The sequence below is a fragment of the Myripristis murdjan genome, chromosome 5, assembly GCF_902150065.1.
Source record: "Myripristis murdjan chromosome 5, fMyrMur1.1, whole genome shotgun sequence".
NCBI classification, from domain to species: Eukaryota; Metazoa; Chordata; class Actinopteri; order Holocentriformes; family Holocentridae; genus Myripristis; species Myripristis murdjan.
Window position 1 is genome coordinate 16,163,741 of NC_043984.1, and position 17,590 is coordinate 16,181,330.

Sequence of the window (17,590 nt, forward strand, 5' to 3'; positions counted from 1 at the left end):
TATTCCAATGGTAGTTTCTTTAGAAGCAGTTTTGGTGCACGTTTGGCCGGTAGATTTACACTCCAACTGATGGGAGTTCAGCTGTTGGGTTGCAATTAATTTTAATTAATACTGAAGTAGAGGCTTCGATTGAGATGGATTCCGCTTGTTTTCTCTCTTGCTTTCACCTCCGCGCTAAAATCAGCAGTCAATATGGCAAACAGGGTGCATAACAGTGTGTTTGTGTGAGCTTGTACGTCCGTGCGTGTTTGTGCAAGTGTACATGCATGCAACTAATGGGATGCTCCGTGTCCGTGCTCATTCTGTGTGGAAAAATGGGCAGGCCGGTGCACTAATTGCCAAGTGTGGGAGGCTGTGAGAGTTTCATCATGTACACAGCCGCTTGAGAGATCTGTTCTGATCTGCAGAGAGAGAGGAGACTGTGGCTACCCATGCTGCCCTAACTACCACAGCACAGTCCTCAATCCCCCTATTACAGCCCTGGTTACAGTAGACACACTCAGGCTGCACACTAGAATCGCCCTGACAAGTACAGAGACACACTCTTCCATGTGAATGACTTCAAACTCTTAGTGCTCTCTGACAGCTTCTTCAGAGGCCAATAAATGTTCACATTGTGCAGCAGATTGGACCTATTGGTGAAGAAGCTGCTTGTGAGAGAGAGAGAGAGAGAGAGAGAGAGAGAGAGAGAGAGAGAGAGAGAGAGAGAGAGAGAGTTTTATTGTCACGTGCGCAGTAAAAAAGGCAGTTACACCGTGCAGTGAAATTCCTACTTTGCTGGTCCTTCTTCCACACAAAAAATAAAAATAAAATGGCATCTAATGGGCAGCAGGTATTTAACAAAAGGGGACATCCTCACTCACTCCAGCCTCATTTTAATGCGACATCAATCACTGAAGACGCATTTCACATTAGTTACAGCTCTACCTGATCATGTTCAGGCTCAGATTATTGAATTATTCCAACAGGGTGGATAAATCCACCTGAAATATTTCTGTTACTGTTTCTGTTCATTTCTGTTTGCATTTGATCCATCAGCTGACAGTTCATTCAATATATTCAAACGTTCATTCCATATATTCAAGTTTCATTCCGTATATTCAGACTTTCATTCCATAAATATAATATATAATATTTATTTATTTATAAATATGATTATATTACATATATTAAACTTTTTTCCTCACCTACGCTGACAAATTGTACCTGACAGAAGACAGGTAAGATTGCAGCAGACTGGAAACATCACCAAATTACATAGAAACTATGTGGATGGATACACTGGTGTGTGTGTGTGTGTGTGTGTGTGTGTGTGTGTGTGTGTGTGTGTGTGTGTGTGTGTGCACTGGGGTAAGTGGGAAATATCTCCTATTTTCTCTTTTAGGTGGACTGTTCCTTTAAGGTATGATAAACTTCAGTCTCTTGGCAAAAAGGAAGAGCTGAAATTACAGAGGACATAAAACTGATTACAAAAAAATGAGCCACCTGTATGGGCTTCCTTTGCAGGTGTTGGATCAAAGCGCTGACAGAACGAGGAATTAATTTGCAGTGTTGCTGACGCTGCAGATGCAGAAAGCATCGGGCAGAGTAAATGCGCTGTTAAAATGTGTCTTGCCAGCAGTTTCACGTAAATACAATCCAAATACAGCCCACAGCTGGCCTGTCCTTTTCCTCCATGCCGCTTTGTTATTGCTGCTGGCCCTTCTTCTTGTTAATACATTTACAGCCTTGTCTGCTTCTGTTTCTACAACTGCATTGCAACTGAGACTCAATCAGAGATGGAGGGAGTGAGGTAAGTGATTATTTCCCTGCAGGCTACACAGACAGATTGGAGGAGCATTATGCTGCTACGGAGTTTACACCATCAGAAGCAAAGAGCTGTTGTGGACAGGTGTGTGTGCTGGAAATCACTAGATACCACATTTTTAAAACCCAGCACAGCTTACAGTTGCCATTGACTAACAATGACTAGTAGAAAGATGGCATGAAGGCAATGATCAAAAACCACATTACAGTCTTGAGATGATCTTTGCCCATTTGCGAATTTCCTTCGGGATGAATAAAGTATCTATCTATCTATCTATCTATCTATCTATCTATCTATCTATCTAATAAGTGAGGATAAGTGCATTAGGTAAAAATAGGATTATGGGGAGTCCACCCACCTTAGGACATAGACTAGTGGAGACAAAGAAATAAAGGCTCTGTGGGATTCAGGTCTTAGTGACTCAATCATGTATGTGTGCAGCAGTGAGATGCTGTTGATAAAACAGGCCTTGTGTTGTTGTGGCCAGAGGGGGAGCGTGATCTGTCCACAGTCACAGCAGCCAATTGAAAACTGATGCATCTGCAGTCTCAGATGCTGATAACAAAGATTTCGATCTGCTTGAATTTCTCTCTCTCACACACACATGGGATAGACTAAACTGGCATACTGCGCCTGCATAGTCACCCTACTCTGCCTCTGATTGGTTAGTAATCATTGCCTTTGCTGGTTAAGGTTAGAGTTAGCCAATCAGAGGCTGAACTGGCCAGCATACTGTGTACGCTCGCCCAGTATGTCAATTTATTCTCTCCGTTCTCATACACACACTTAAAGACCCCATGAGGTGACATTTGACTTCCTTGATTTTGTTGTATTTCCTGTGGATGTTGGGACAGGGCATAACACATGGAGGGATCTACAGAAAGTGTAAACCAGTGAGAAATCACTTTGAGAGAGACGTGCACTTTTACTTGATGAGCTGGGTGGAGGGTTAGGGACTGTCCAAATATATGTGTACGTGTTATTAGTTGTAATTGTTGATTCATGCTTTGTGGCACAGCATGAAGTCACTATTGTTTTCCAGGAAGCAAAAGTGAAGGGAGTTCATTTCATGAGGAGTTTAATACCACTCTTCCTCAGCGCTGCTCTCAGTGATCACTGAGTAGATCTATCAATCTCAATGCTTTCCACAGTGAAGCTTTGTGAGTGTGTGTGTGAGTGAGTGAGTGAGTGTGCGTGTGTGTGTGTGTGCGCTAGGTTTGTGGTTTGTTTGCTTGCATACAATTTGCAGTCACTCACAAAGTATGCTCCCTCTTTTAACGTTTTGTGTAAGCAAAGTATTACAAAATACATTTGGGATTTGTTTGGGCTGATAGTTTATCCTGCCTGAGAATAAACTATCAGTGAGAGAGTGACTTTGGTTCTATCACCAATGTGTAAGTGCAGGCTTATCCCTCTCTTTCTGTACAGCAATCACTTTCATGGAGCTATTCATTTTCACAGATTGGATAGTCTCTTTAAATGGCATACCTCTGCCATTTCATTTGGATGATATTGTGATAAAATGAGAGCAGTTATCTTTATTCTCTTACTTGATGGTTGCATGCAGTCATGGGTAATGTTCAGCAGAGAAACTGAGATGACTAGAATGAGAAGTAGGACAGTTTTTCCCTCAAAATGAAACATCTGCTGCAATATGCTTCTCATCCTCGGTGCAGGTAAGTAACAGCACTTTGGCAGTGCTGTTACTCATCCATTCTATTGTTACTGCACAGTCTCTCTGCAATCCATACTTGGGAGTGGGTGGAGGTGCGATTTATAAAAATGTACACACATCACAGTATAGCACAAGGGAACTGCAGTAAAATTCATTGTTAATTTGCAGCAGTGAGCTATTATTGGCTGTTTCATTTTGTTTTCCAGTGACACATTTTCATTTGCCAAGACACTCACAGCTAACAAGAATGCATCCAAGCTCGTTTTCGCTTGAATACTTGTAACACCCTGCATTTCCGCCTTTCAAATGTATCAAAGTCACTAAGCATTTAGATTGTTTTTAGCTTTGAGCATCAGATGACCCTGGAATTATCCTGAGGATATTTCGAACAGATCTGAAAATGCTTCTACTTTTTGGGTGAGGTTCAGAGTTATAATGGTGTGTGTATGAGTGTGTCTTACCGCTCTGCCAGAGTTGCTGTAGTCTATCTTGAGATTGGCCATAGCTTTAACGATGGCCATAATGGATTGGATGGTATTACTATAAACCACAGCTCGGTACTGCTTACACTCGTCTTCTGAGTAGCCATCTTCGTGAATGATCCTGAGAAAAGGAAGAAAAAAAATTCAACATCTCTTAAATAAAGGTCAATTTTAAGGGTTATTAAAATAGCAATTACCAGGGTGACAAATTTCTGCTGCTACCTGCTTATTAAAGTATTCGATCAAAGTGCAGCTCTAAGCTAACAGCAGTGACAGAGTAATAAAAAATTAGGCTGCCTCAGTGATATACTTCAATAAACCAAACATTAATTTGAATAGGGAATTATGGCAAATTAAACAGCGTTAAATGAGTGGATACATCAACAGGAATAACAGAAGTGGTATAATTAAGGAACAGAAATCCTGCAGGAGTGAAGTTCATGCTGGCTGTTGAAAAGGCTACAACTTTTCAAATTCAAAAGATACTGCAATGTGTGTGTGTGTGTGTGTGTGTGTGTAACAGCTGCTTTGTCTGTACAGCAGGTTGTGTAAGTCTAGTTTATCATCTCAGCATGTTGGTCTCCATACAGTAGCGTGCGTGCCATACAGGGGAACCTAAAACCCCTGAGTTTCCCTCATATACTGTGACTATTCCTGAGACTGACAAGCACTGAGAAGAAAACTACACGTGTGCAGTGTGTGTGTGTGTGTGTGTGTGTGTGTGTGTGTGTGTGTGTACTATCTTGAAATGGTCGCATCCAGACTTCATCAGGATGCAGAGGGCAGTGCAGAGGGAGCAAACCAAGATGACCCCACATGAATTTTAAAGCCAAACGTCCAGCTGCTTTTAACAGTGTGCTGATGCAAATGATAAGATAATGAACAGCATTTAATGAACAATGAACGGCAGCGAATCTGCAGTTTCCTGATTTGGTTTAAAAGAAAGCAGTTAATGTTTTTTTTTTTTTTTTTCCCTCCAGCTTCATGTTACTATTTCAAGTTTACACAGGATACATGCATCTGTAAAGTTGCGTCTTATACATAAAGGGCCAATGTTTTGAGCGTTTCTGTCTTGCAGGCATTGATTTTTTTCTATATGCCTGTGTTAATAACCTGTCTTTAAAAAGCGACAGACTGTTCCTGCTCTAAGCTCATAAAAAATGGATTCGATGCCTGGCTTGCCCAGAGGAATGTGAATAATTAAGCCATTTAGGGTACTGGGTGTGAGTGTGTGTGTGTGTGTGTGTGTATGTGTGTGTGTGTGTGTGTGTGTGTGTGTTTGCACATTCATTGGTGCACAGGCGTTACATCATCCTCTCTATTTGTAAACTCTGACCACTGTTGTTGTGCTATAAGCCGCCAAAGACAATAACAAGCAAGTGAGGCCACGCTCCCCTTTAGAAACCCCACACCAGGAAAAGGAAGACAGAAATATCTTATCTAATCACAACATGGTTAATGCAAGCTACAACATCTCATTTGACATGCTTCATAGTCAGTGCCTGTTTGTCTGAGCCATACATGGAAGATAAGATCAGCCACGTATGGGAAAACTTGATTGGGAACATAGCATCCATTACTGTGTGTCCAGTGGCTTTGTGAAACCCAGCCAGGACCAGGCATGGTGGGATATGGTTTTGTTTGTAGCTTCCCTGCTTAGCCGGCTAGCCAAATCACAGCAGGACGGAAAATGAACACATATTCCACACCTGAAACAATATTTCCCTTCAGCCTTAAATGGATAAAGCAGCAAAACAAAGGGACACTTGACAGTTAGGTTATTCTTCCACAGTTTATTTGGTGAAACAGACAGACCTAAATAACTTTTGCGTAAGAAAATTTCTACTAAGAATCCAAACCATTACAGGGACAGTTATCCGAAAAAACAAAAGTGGCAAGTGGGAAACGATTTCTTTTTTGTATTTTGGGGTGAAATGATGTTTTTAGAATACTGAGCTTGTATTTTGTGCATATTGGCTAAGATCTGACACAAAGGCTCGCTCATTGTTCAACCACTTTAGGCCACAGTAGATACATTAATAACACTTTTCCATTACATAGTATAGACTCTACTATACATCACATCGGTTCCACTCGCTTTACTCGCAGGTAGTACCTCCACACGGTGAAGTCAGATCAGTCTGGCTGTGTTGATCATTTTTTCCTCCCTTCTCTACCAGAGTCCCATATGAGTGTTTTATTTTGAAAAAAAAAAAAAAAATTCAACAAGACCAGTGTAGTGTAACTAAGAAATTGGCTGCAAAAACATGGACAGATTATCAACAGTGACACAAGTTTTGCGAGTCTCAATTTTTTGTATTTCTTGGTTACAAGCAGTGCCAGGCAGGGCCTCACAGTTTAATTCTCTCTGTCCAATCAATGGTCTGCAGCATTTCACGTCACATTTTAGCATCTGCTCAGCTCACTTGGAACCTCAACAGAAGTGGTTCCAAAAACAGTATCCGATACCAGATACTATCCCAAACATTTGCCTAATGGAAAACCAAACAAAGTAGGTAGAGCTGAGGTGAGTAGAGCCGATACCATGCAGTGGAAAAGGGGCTTATTTTAAGCCACAGCTAAAAAAGAAGGGTACAGGCAACAGAAAGGAATGAACTAAAATGAGGACTGATTCTGTGACTTACTTCATCTGCTTTACAATGGTGCTCTTCCCCGACTCGCCAGCACCTGTTGAAAAAAAAAAAAAAAAAGATTAATAAGAAGATTGCTATCATCGTGTGTCTTTGTGTGCATGTGTAGTGAGCGGAATAAAGTTGAACTTAGTCTCCAGTGGTTTCTCCTCTAATAACATGAGTGACCCAGTGAAGAGCTGACAATAGCATCACATTTTGTCCTCTGGTTTATTTTTGTTTCCATTTTTGAGGACAGGATGTACAGGGGTGCATGAAGAAGTCCCCTCTTCATTCTAAAGTTTATTTTTCACTCTAATAGGAGAAGTGTCTGGGGGGCAGAGAGAAGCACTGAGTTTCATGGTCATTTAGTAACACACTCTTTTACCAGTAGCATATCTCCCCATCCTGATTAGATGCATACATAATTAAGAAAAAGATTCACTGTGCAAGGGTATATAAATGAAAACTGAGGGTAGGTCTTAGTTCTGTGGATTAGGGATCATCTATTTACCCTGGCAGAAAAAACACTAAACATAAACGTTGCATATTTCAGCATGTTAGTTATGATGCCCACTAGGGTTGCAATTTTTTGGAAATGTCATCAATCAGTTAGAAAGCAGCATGAACAACCAATTCAAATCAGTCAATTCAGTCAATAAATCTACTCAGCAGGCGTGTTATTTCTAACACGGATTTACCACTGGGCCTGCTGGTGGCGCTAGAGCAAAGGTCACAGAGTCACCCAAATTGCCAGGGCTCATCCTCAAGCTCAGTGGCTCTCAACCCCCAACAGTCCTTAAGATGGTTCCAGGGGGTCCCAAGAAAAATGGGGACTATTTTAATTTCACTATTATTTCATTGAATAGAAGTTAGATTTGGATGGACATTTAAAATTATATGTGTGCAAACGATTTCTCATTTCTTCTTGGGCTTGTCCACTGTAATTTAGCCTTGACTGATTCACCGCAACAGAGATATTGTAACCCTGTATTACTGAAAATAAATGAAAAAATAAAAAGAGTACAGGAAATAGCCTACAACTACATAATAAATCAACCACTAATTAAATCAACTCTCATTAAAATTAATCAATCAAATTCTTAATGGCGATTATTCAGCCATCAATTAATCATAAACATCCCTAATGCCCTCCAGCATTTGGAAAATTGTTTCTTTCTAATAAAAATCAAACACCTATTTTGAATGATGAATGCAGCATTATTCACTTCTCACACTAAAGTCACAACAGATTTGCGAGGCTGTTGTGTTGAAGCGAATGAGACCAGATCTTTTTTGGTGTGCTCGTGCTGTCAGGGCCGTGCCGCCACTCAAATGTTCCTGCACGCCGCCTGACCCGGCCCTGCCACCCAGAATTAGTCCAGCAGGGGTCTGACGGAGTGAGTGGGAACAGCAGCACCGCCCCGCTCGTCCTGTCACCACTCATCATACTCACACACGGATCCCAAACACTTTTCAGAGAGGGATGAAAGTGGAGCCGGTGGAAGCGTGTAAAAACAGTGTTTGGTTTTGTGGAAGGAGTGTGGTGTGTGTGAGGGGGCGGGGGGTGGGGGCGTGCTGTCACACCAGACATCATTCATGTCATTCAGACAAGACAGAGCACACCCAAACAGAGGCACAAACACACTCTGAGCACAAGAAGGTGGGATTCATTTTGCTAATCTAACCAGGTTCTCTTTTCCCCCTTTGTCCTATTTTACTTCCAACATCTGTCTGGTACGATGCTTGAACCAAAAGCTTTGTTTTGTTTTGTTTTGTTCTGTTTTGTGTTGTTTTTCTTCCTCACAGCTAATCGTGCTGAGATTAATTTAGTGTTACGTAACCGTGCGGCTTCTCCTATGCAATCTCTGTCCTCTGTCTAGGAACAGAATATTTTATCAAAGTCTGTTATCTCTCTCCTACTCCATCGTTGTCTACTTCCATCTAGGACATCAAAGGTTGCCTTCAGTGAAATAAACATTAATGAAGAGTATAAATTACGCATCAAATTTGCAGGGCTTTGTGTTCAAATGTACTTTCAACAAATAACAGGGCAGTAAGGGCATCTGACATATAAGTTCCTCTGTGGACACAAAATGCATGAAGGTCACCTTCCTGTCTAAAATTCATCCATTAATATTTCAAGCCCAGAGGGAGATGAACACTTGCAGCTGCCAGTGGAAAAAAGAGCACATTCTCTCTCTCTCTTTTTTCTCTCTTTCTCTTCTCTCTCCCTCTCTTTTCTCTCTTTCTCTTCTCTCTCTCTCTCTCTCTCTCTCTCTCTTTCGGAGTTTAATTTGGTTTTGGGAAGTGGGCAGTGTTGTTGTGCTGCTATAGGGGCTGACTTTTGAACTGCGTTTGGACTACATCAGGTCAGCTTATCGCTGTGACCAGAGGGAGCGAGCAGGGCCGTATAAACATGATTCTATTTGTCAAATCTGCAGATCTGACTGAACCATGACCAAAATAAATGGTCTAATCTCTCCCTCTGTGTCTCTTCCGTGTGTATGTGTGCCTCGTGCATGTTTGTGTATGTGTGTGTGTAGGTGTAAGACAGCTGATGGCCAGCACGTATCATATTATGAAAACATTAAATATGCTGTTTCACACCTACACTGATAACAATTGATCTGTGAAATGCATCTGTGAAATGCATATGCGCCGTCAGCCATGAATACAAATTAAGAAGAAAAAAAATCACCTTATTTAAATGGACACAAAAAATGATTGATAGACAGATTGATAGATAAACAGTCTTGCTTACCTAATTATTCATAAATGAGGCACGACCTTAATTGATCCCAGTAGGACCCTACAAAACAGCTATCCAATCATTCATTTAGGTCCACAAACGGTTGACAGTCAAAACAAAGCTTAATCATCTGGAAGCAAGGGGCTGTCCTCATTATGGTGCGCACAGTATTGATCAATTACCACCGAGCAGGTTATTAACACAGTTTTATGAGCAGAAAACACAACTAGATCCATAAAGGACTTCATCGACATTCTATGAGCAAGTGCATTTCAAATATTTACATGAGTGCATCAAAGCTGAATGTCTATCCAGCAGAGCACATCAAAGACTACAACTGAACACATTCAGGGTTTGTATTATGGATTAAATGTACAGTATGATATATTCTTGCCCCACAGATGTGTGTCTTTGTGCCCCTGCTGGCAGAGAGATGGAGCAGTGATGAGCATTGATCAGCTGCCTTACAAAGACGGCTCTGTGTGCTGCTCTGGCAGAGGGGACAGGCTCTTTCTGTTTAGTGTCATTTAGGCCATTACAACAGCCTCTGACACAGACCCAGAATCACTTTCTGGCAATTAGAAGAGAAGGCAAAGCCCTGCCATCCACCCCCAACCCCCCTTCAGCTTGTTCAACACCGACTATTCATAGACACTCTCTGAGCCCCGTTGGTGTTCGGCGAGCGAGAGAGTGAGAGAGAGAACACACAACAAAGACGAAAAAATGATCTGTAGATTTAGGATCACAAGTGCCCAGGCGACATCAAGAACGCCATCTCTCTGAACACAAACCCAATATTCTCGCAGGCCCACTCACATCGATGACAAGTTGGCCACAATCGCAGGCACCCACTGCCGCTGACACAAAGTCTCCTTTCATGGACTGATGAGATGCCCTGATCTGTGCAAACACACACACACACACACACACACACACACACACACACACACACACACACACACACACACACAGCATGCACAGATAATCCTGCAGTACTCAAGGCCAATCATCTGTCACCCCACTCCCCCTCACCCATCTACACGTGAGTCACTCTGAAGGGCAAAAACGATTTGTTTCAATGAAATGTGTTGCATACTGATTCTGGGGAACAAGATGATATGTCAGCAAACAGTTAACAGCACTACATCATGAGCTTGGCAGCATCACTGTCTTTAGGCACTAATAGAGATGGATGGGGTGGCTTTCTTTTTTAAGTTACCCTCTTTTCGCTAAGGTTTGCGTGCAAAAAAGATTTAATTTCAGAAACATTTTATTACTCACATTCACAAGGTCTGAAAAATGCAATGATAAACCATGAAATAACCATAAAATGTTTAACTGTACAAAGGGGTATGATTCAGTGGGCATGTCTTGTTCTTTAACTGCTGCAAAGTGTAGATTTGATGGTTTAACGGAACTGAGATCATTTTCAAAACATTTCCTTGTGTGCCGGCTGCACAAAGCCTTGGTGACACCTGGCTTCCTGTGGACTGTGTGTGATCAGTATGCTTTAATTACAGTGGAGCCCAGGGTCAGGATAAGTCACAGTAAAGATTGGCTGAGAGATTAGCTGCATACAACAGGGAGGAGGTAACCACTCTGGAGCAGCTCACAGGGCAAACAGTCCCTTTGAAAAAAAAAAAAAAAAAAAAAAAAAAAAAAGCTCAAAACCATGTTAACCCTTCATGCTGCAGAGATGCTGAACAGAGAAGAGCCAGCCTCTATACTGCACTAACTCAAGACCTCGGGCCAGTACATTACCGTGTACCAAGGAACGAGATGGACGCTGCAAAGGATAAGGAGGAGAAGCAGAGAAAGCAAAGCAATGCAACTACATTGCAATCAAAACAGAAGACAGAGAGAAGGGCTGGGAGTAAGGGTGGAAGACTGATAGTGAAAATAGAGTGCATATGACAGAATGAACAATATTCAAACATGAGCTGTAGGGCAATTAGCAGGCAGTCCCTCGCTTTGTTGCTGCTCGCCATTGCCAATTGTCTGCCGGCAGATTAGTGGATTGCTTTACAGGCAAAGAATACCGCAATGATTGCAATGTGAAAAGTCTCAAATGCTCTGCTTGTTCTGTCTTGAGCAGTCTTTGAAAGGATATCTCCACCAGTAACCAACATGGGAACACTCGGGAAAAACATAGGAAAACCATTATCCCCAAATATTTTTGGCTTTGTTGACATTTTGGTATGCTAACCAAAGGGTCCTCTTTCAGAATAAAATAACCATTAGACAAATAAATGTTACCCACATTCACTAACAAATTACAATGTTAGGATCTTCTCATTTGTCGAACTGTAGAATGTTAAATTAATACTACACAATATCTGGGTTTTTATAAAATTCACATTACAGTAGGCCTACTGGTTGGATGACAGGGCTCTGGTGCAGCAATACCAACAACAGTTACCCACCCAGAAATCTGTAAATCTGTAAATTTAACATCCCACAAATTTCCTTTGGCACTTTAGAGGTAACTGTACATGTAGGACCATCTGCTCATGAGTGACCAGCATGGAGAAGACCTGCTGATTGCCGAAATGCTGCCCCAGTTTCTCGCACTGCCATGTGAGCACTGTTAAGTTCATGTTTATTTAGAGCCATTGATCACAGTTAGAGTCTCAAAGGGTTTTACAGGCCCAAACTTGATAGAAAATAAAATGATAGGCCCGAACTGAAACCTCTATAGAGGGCATGAAAAAACTCACAAAAACTTATAATTAATGGTAAAAAGTAAGTTAAGTTACTGTTTTAGACAAGAGCACAACTTAGCCTGCAATTTCATTTCAGTTTTAGTCTACATGTTGAGCATAAGACTACTCTCTGATTTCAAAAATATATAATATATATGAAGTTGTGAGAAATGTTCATTCATGTCAACACAAACCCAGTTCCTGCATGGATAGTTGGGATTGGTCTTACAACCCTGGTTTCCATAGAACAATAGTAAACGTGTAGATGAGGGGACATGCCTCCCCTAAGCCTCCAAGATGAGTAAATGTGACAGTTCTCATTGTGCAGTCAGCAGAAACAAATATAGCTATCTGCTCATCTTCTATAGGCCTAGAGGGAACTATCTAGAAAAGGTCAATTTAGAAAACAACAACAACAAAAAAAAAAAACAGCTATCTCAGAAAAACAAAGCCTATCTTGGCACAGTTTGACTTATTGATGAGGTTGGTGAGGGCCTGCGACGACTACAGGCAAATCAGACCCCGTGAAGCTAAAATCTACTGTAGTTAGCAAGGAGCTCTATTCGGACTCTGTATAAAGAGCAGCTACTGTTAAGTCTGCTTACTGTTTGCAGTAACTTGCTTCCACTCAAGTGGAAATAACTCGGTAGAGGATTTTAGGCTGCATTTCAGACAACAACACTCTCACCGCTCCCTCTCTGTGATCACTGCGCACACACAAACACATTAAACGCTGGCACTGGCTGATACAGACAAACGCATCTGACCAAATACCTTGATATCAAAATCTTAAGATGTAGGGATGACTATTGGTGTTTTCTAAGATACATAAACACAAAATGTCTGGTAAACAGTCATTAATCATGTGCGTATGATAACCAAATAGGCTGAGAAAAGCAATAGAACAGCTCAAATAGAAGTTGAGAAATGACATCTCTTCACAGTAACGCAGCCTTTAAAACCAGGAAAAGCAACATTTATGCCATATCACAATATCCAGAATCCCAAATAATATTTAGTCTGATATTACAATAGATATAATACACTTTCACGCACTTTCTACATTTTCTACTACGATATAACAGGCACGAGGAAGCCATACGTCCTGTTTCAACAGTGTCCCAGCATCATTTGCAGGCCTATAATAACAAAAACTGTGGTCCAAATCTCTGGTGGATTCATGCAACACATCCCAGCATATGCCAGCATCATAGGCTGTTTACTGGCTTAGAGACTGCCATGAGAGAATGACTCACCGGCCGGGCTGTGACAAGATTTCTCTGCACCCCTCCACACTCCACCCATCCGTCCTTGGTTTCATCGTGGCCGGGCCCAGCCCTGCCTGTTGCCCCCACCGTTGGTGTCACGACTGCTCGCATCAGTGGCTTTTACAGCCATTTAAAGGTTAACCTCCACTGGGCCTTCGTGACACTGAGTAGAACACACAACAATGTGCCATAGCTATTTACAGCCATGCACCAAGTCACCAGGGAGGAATGACTGACACATGTAGACGTTAATCTGAACACGACTGACGTACACAGAGACCTTCTTTTGCAGGAAAAACATTATTTTTTTCCGAGAAATGCCAGCATGTGCGCTCGCATTTTCTGATCCTGATCATTGTGTGTTATGTTTTTCACAGCAAATAAGTAATCAGTGTAGTCAGAGGGGGGAGAAAAAGCAACCCAGTTTGCTGCATTTAACACTTCTGTGCCTCCCGTTCCACACTAGCTCACCATGTACAAACATTTCAACAATTCTGCCTCCCTCCATCGCTCCGTATTCCTCCCTCCATGTCCTACAAAGGCTTCAGTCTGAATGCACTCCCCCTTCTTGATCACTGTCCACCTGACAGAAGAGGAATGTTGAGTGCAGGGCGTTCTGTGTTTTAGGAGACCGAGGCGCCAAGCATTTGCTTACAGTTTTGAAGGGTCACAGTCCGAATCAGGCTCATTACTTCATCCATGCAAAGTCCCGTCCCTCTCTCTCATCCTGACACTCTGTACTACGCTGCCCAGCAAATAAATAAACTAAAATGATCACGATGAAATACCAGGTGCATGTGTGTGTGTGTGTATCTGTGAATAGAGAGAGAGAGAGAGAGAGAGAGAGACAGAGAGATTAATTTCATCGAACTTCCATAGATGCTGTTTCCAGCGCACTTCCAGCTCTTTGTGTGCAGGCTGCCGCATACAGTCTCTGTTTTTGCGCAGTCTGAGATCCAGCCTTTTTCTATCCCACTTCTATTGACCTGCAGAAAGCGTTAGTCTTTGAATTATTTCATGCAGCCCTACATTACTTCAGGTCGATGGTAGGAAGAAGAGGTGTAGATTAGTTTAGTTTAACGGCTGGTTCTAGTGGGTAACTGTTCAGTCGACATGCAGCATCAGTAGCACAGGTGTGGTTCAGCCAGTCGGACAGCCAGCTATCCCCTCGCTCTCTCATATGCAGAGGGGCTCTGTGGGAGGGGAGTGGAGAGCGATGGAGGAATTTTACATGGCTGGGTACAGTACGTTATAGCCTGGAGTGGAAAAGTAGGTCAGCAGCCTCACAGGGAGCGCTACGGCTTCACTGCTTTGCTCTGCAGAAAGAGAGGGTGTGTATGTGCGCGTGTGTTTGTGTGCACTTACTGCAATCTCTTGAATGAACAAACCTACGTTACAAAAAGAAAATCCCATTCATAGTTAAATCAAAATACCAAAAAGCTGCCTATCATAGGTCATGGCTGGGAAATATTATTTGATTGAGCTACCCACGCGCACTAATACATGTTAATTTATGTGAGGATGTGTGCACATATGCAGCGCCAATACAATTTTCCTGATGCCAAACATACAGTATACTGTATATCTTACCTTCATTAATAGTCAAAGGAATTAATGATTTACTTATGAAAGAGTATCGTACAACCTTAGCTGCAATCACCACCATAAAAAAGGCACTACAAGCAGATAGGACATTATGTTTCAGATACTGAAAAGGCAGTGAAAGAAAGAAAGTGCAATGGGCTAAACTGGCAGCAAACAGCTTTTTTTAATATCTGGCAGCTCTAAGTCAACAGATTCAGCTACAAGTTGTTGGGATGAAAGTAAAGTGGCAAAATAGAGGAGACAGAAGCTGAGCCGTCGAATTAAGAGAATCCTTCAAAGCTCAATGTAGTTTGCTGAAGAAAATTGTGGTTAACAGTTTCCACTATTCCACTTAAGGATCTTACACCGAGCAGACATCAGTTTGTCACAAGATAACTTGTCAAGTTTCCTATCCAACTGACAGGCCTGACTGCTGAGTGGCTTTCTGGATGAATAAATTTCCTTTTTGACTCGCTGATAACTTTACTATTACTAATAATTATAACAGTCGTAATAATGCATTGTTATTAAAGAATCCAGTTTGGTGTATTTCTGTCTCAAAATGTTTCAGCCAGGTCCTACTTTCCATTTTCCAAGTTAAATTTATTCATTCAAACCATTGTAGCCTAATCCTAATAATGACTAATATTTCCCTACTGGCATAAGCTTGGAAAAAGCTATGAAAAAGGCTGCGACTGCATTTAAAGCACTTTTGTAAGTTTAAAAAGTTTGTAAACATGACAAACATACTTTAAATCATGTCAAAAAATTTGAGGAGGAGGCTCTGGTTCTTATACTTGATGATTTTAACATACAGGTAATTGCCTTTCTTATGCTGTTGCTTAATTTTAAAATCTTCATTCTTTTCATCTTATTTAGTATGTTAAAGAGAACATAATTATAACAGGACACACCCTCGCTTTGATATTTTTTCATAGCATTAGTGTGGACTCTACTGAACTGACTGAAGTTTGCCTAACCACATGACAAAGTGTTTGTAACCTCCAACTGTTTTATCCTTGTCTGTCTGCCCCTGCTCATATTTCATTTTCGACTAGAATAGAATAGAATAAAATAGAATAGAATAAAACTTTATTAATCCCCCGGAGGGGAAATTCAAATTGTCACAGCGGCAAAAGTAACAGATACATATAAGACACCATATACAAACCGGACACACAATCACAGTAGCACTGTGCATGATAAATAAATAAATAAATGACAACAGTATGGTCACAGACCATAAATAAATAGGTAAAAGCACTACGGTGCTGGGGGCCTGTCCCTGTAATTACGTGTGTACATGTATGTTGTGTGCGTGCGTGTTCGTGTGTGTGAAGCAAGGGGGTGTTCAGGCACTGTTGTACAGTCTGATGGCTGTGGGTACAAAGGAGCGCCTGAACCGCTCCGTCCTGCACCTGGGGAGAGTGAGCCTCTGGCTGAAGGTGCTCCCCCTCAGCCACAGCTCCTCATAGAGGGGGTGGGAGGGGTTTTCCAGGATGTTGTTCATTTTGTCCCTCATCCTCCTTTCCGCCACCACCTCCACACTGTCCAGCTGCAGTCCAACCACCCGGCTGGCCTTCCTCACCAGCTTGTTGACCCTGTGCCGCTCTCCCTCCTTGATCCCTCCTCCCCAGCACACCACAGCAAAAAACAGAGTGCTGGCCACCATGGACTGATAAAACATGGCCAGCAGCCTGCTACATATATTAAAGGACCTGAGCCTCCTCAGGAAGTACATGCGACTCTGGCCCTTCCTATATACAGCGTCAGTGTTGTCCCTCCAGTCCAGCCTGCTGTTGATGTAGACCCCCAGGAACTTGTAGGAGTCCACTATCTCCACCTCCTCCCCCTGGATGGTAATAGGGGTTGGGGGCTTCCTGCTCCTCCGGAAGTCCATCACCAGCTCTTTTGTTTTGGTGATGTTGAGCTTGAGGTGGTTCTTCTCTGACCAGCGGACGAAGCTCCCCACCACCTGTCTGTACTCCTCCTCATTGTCCTCGCTGATACAGCCCACAATGGAGGAGTCGTCAGAGAACTTCTGGAGATGGCACATTCCAGAGTTGTAGCTGAAGTCCGAGGTGTACACTGTGAAGAGGAACGGTGACAGTACTGTTCCCTGGGGGGCACCGGTGCTTCCCATCACCACATCAGACCGTGCGGACTGCAGTCTGACGTACCGTGGCCTGTTGGATAGGTAGTCTGTAATCCAGGCCACCATACTGTGGTCTACCTGCATGGTGTTGAGCTTCTCTGCAAGCAGCAAGGGCTGGATGGTGTCAAACGCACTGGAGAAGTCGAAGAACATCACTCTCACTGTGCTCCCCGACCCCTCCAGGTGCGAGCCCGCCCTGTGCAGCAGGTAGATGATGGCATCGTCCACACCTACTTTGGCCTGGTACGCAAACTGCAGGGGGTCCATGGAGCTGCTCACCTGGGGCCTCAGCTGCTGCAGTACCAGTCTCTCAAAGACCTTCATAACATGTGAGGTCAGCGCCACTGGCCTGTAGTCGCTGAGAGTTCTAGGATGTTTCACCTTTGGTACTGGGATGATGCAGGAGGTCTTCCACAACTGAGGAACCCTTCTCAGTGTCAGTGAGAGGCTGAAAATGTGGTGGAACACCTCTGCAAGCTGTCCTGCACATGCCTTGAGCAGTCTGGGGTGGATGTGGTCTGGGCCCATTGCCTTG

The 17,590-nt window shown here is 42.6% G+C and overlaps 1 protein-coding gene across 1 annotated transcript in view; it reads right to left on the reverse strand.

Annotated features, from left to right (window-relative positions):
- The window catches only part of LOC115359551 (guanine nucleotide-binding protein G(i) subunit alpha-2), a 54,789-nt gene that overhangs the window by 10,587 nt on the left and 26,612 nt on the right, over nucleotides 1-17,590 (reverse strand). The window contains exons 2-3 of the mRNA XM_030052093.1: nucleotides 6,610-6,652; nucleotides 3,944-4,085 (exon numbers count right to left, since the gene is read on the reverse strand). Coding sequence (XP_029907953.1) covers nucleotides 3,944-4,085; nucleotides 6,610-6,652 — 185 coding nt within the window. The remainder of the gene's footprint in view (nucleotides 1-3,943; nucleotides 4,086-6,609; nucleotides 6,653-17,590) is intronic.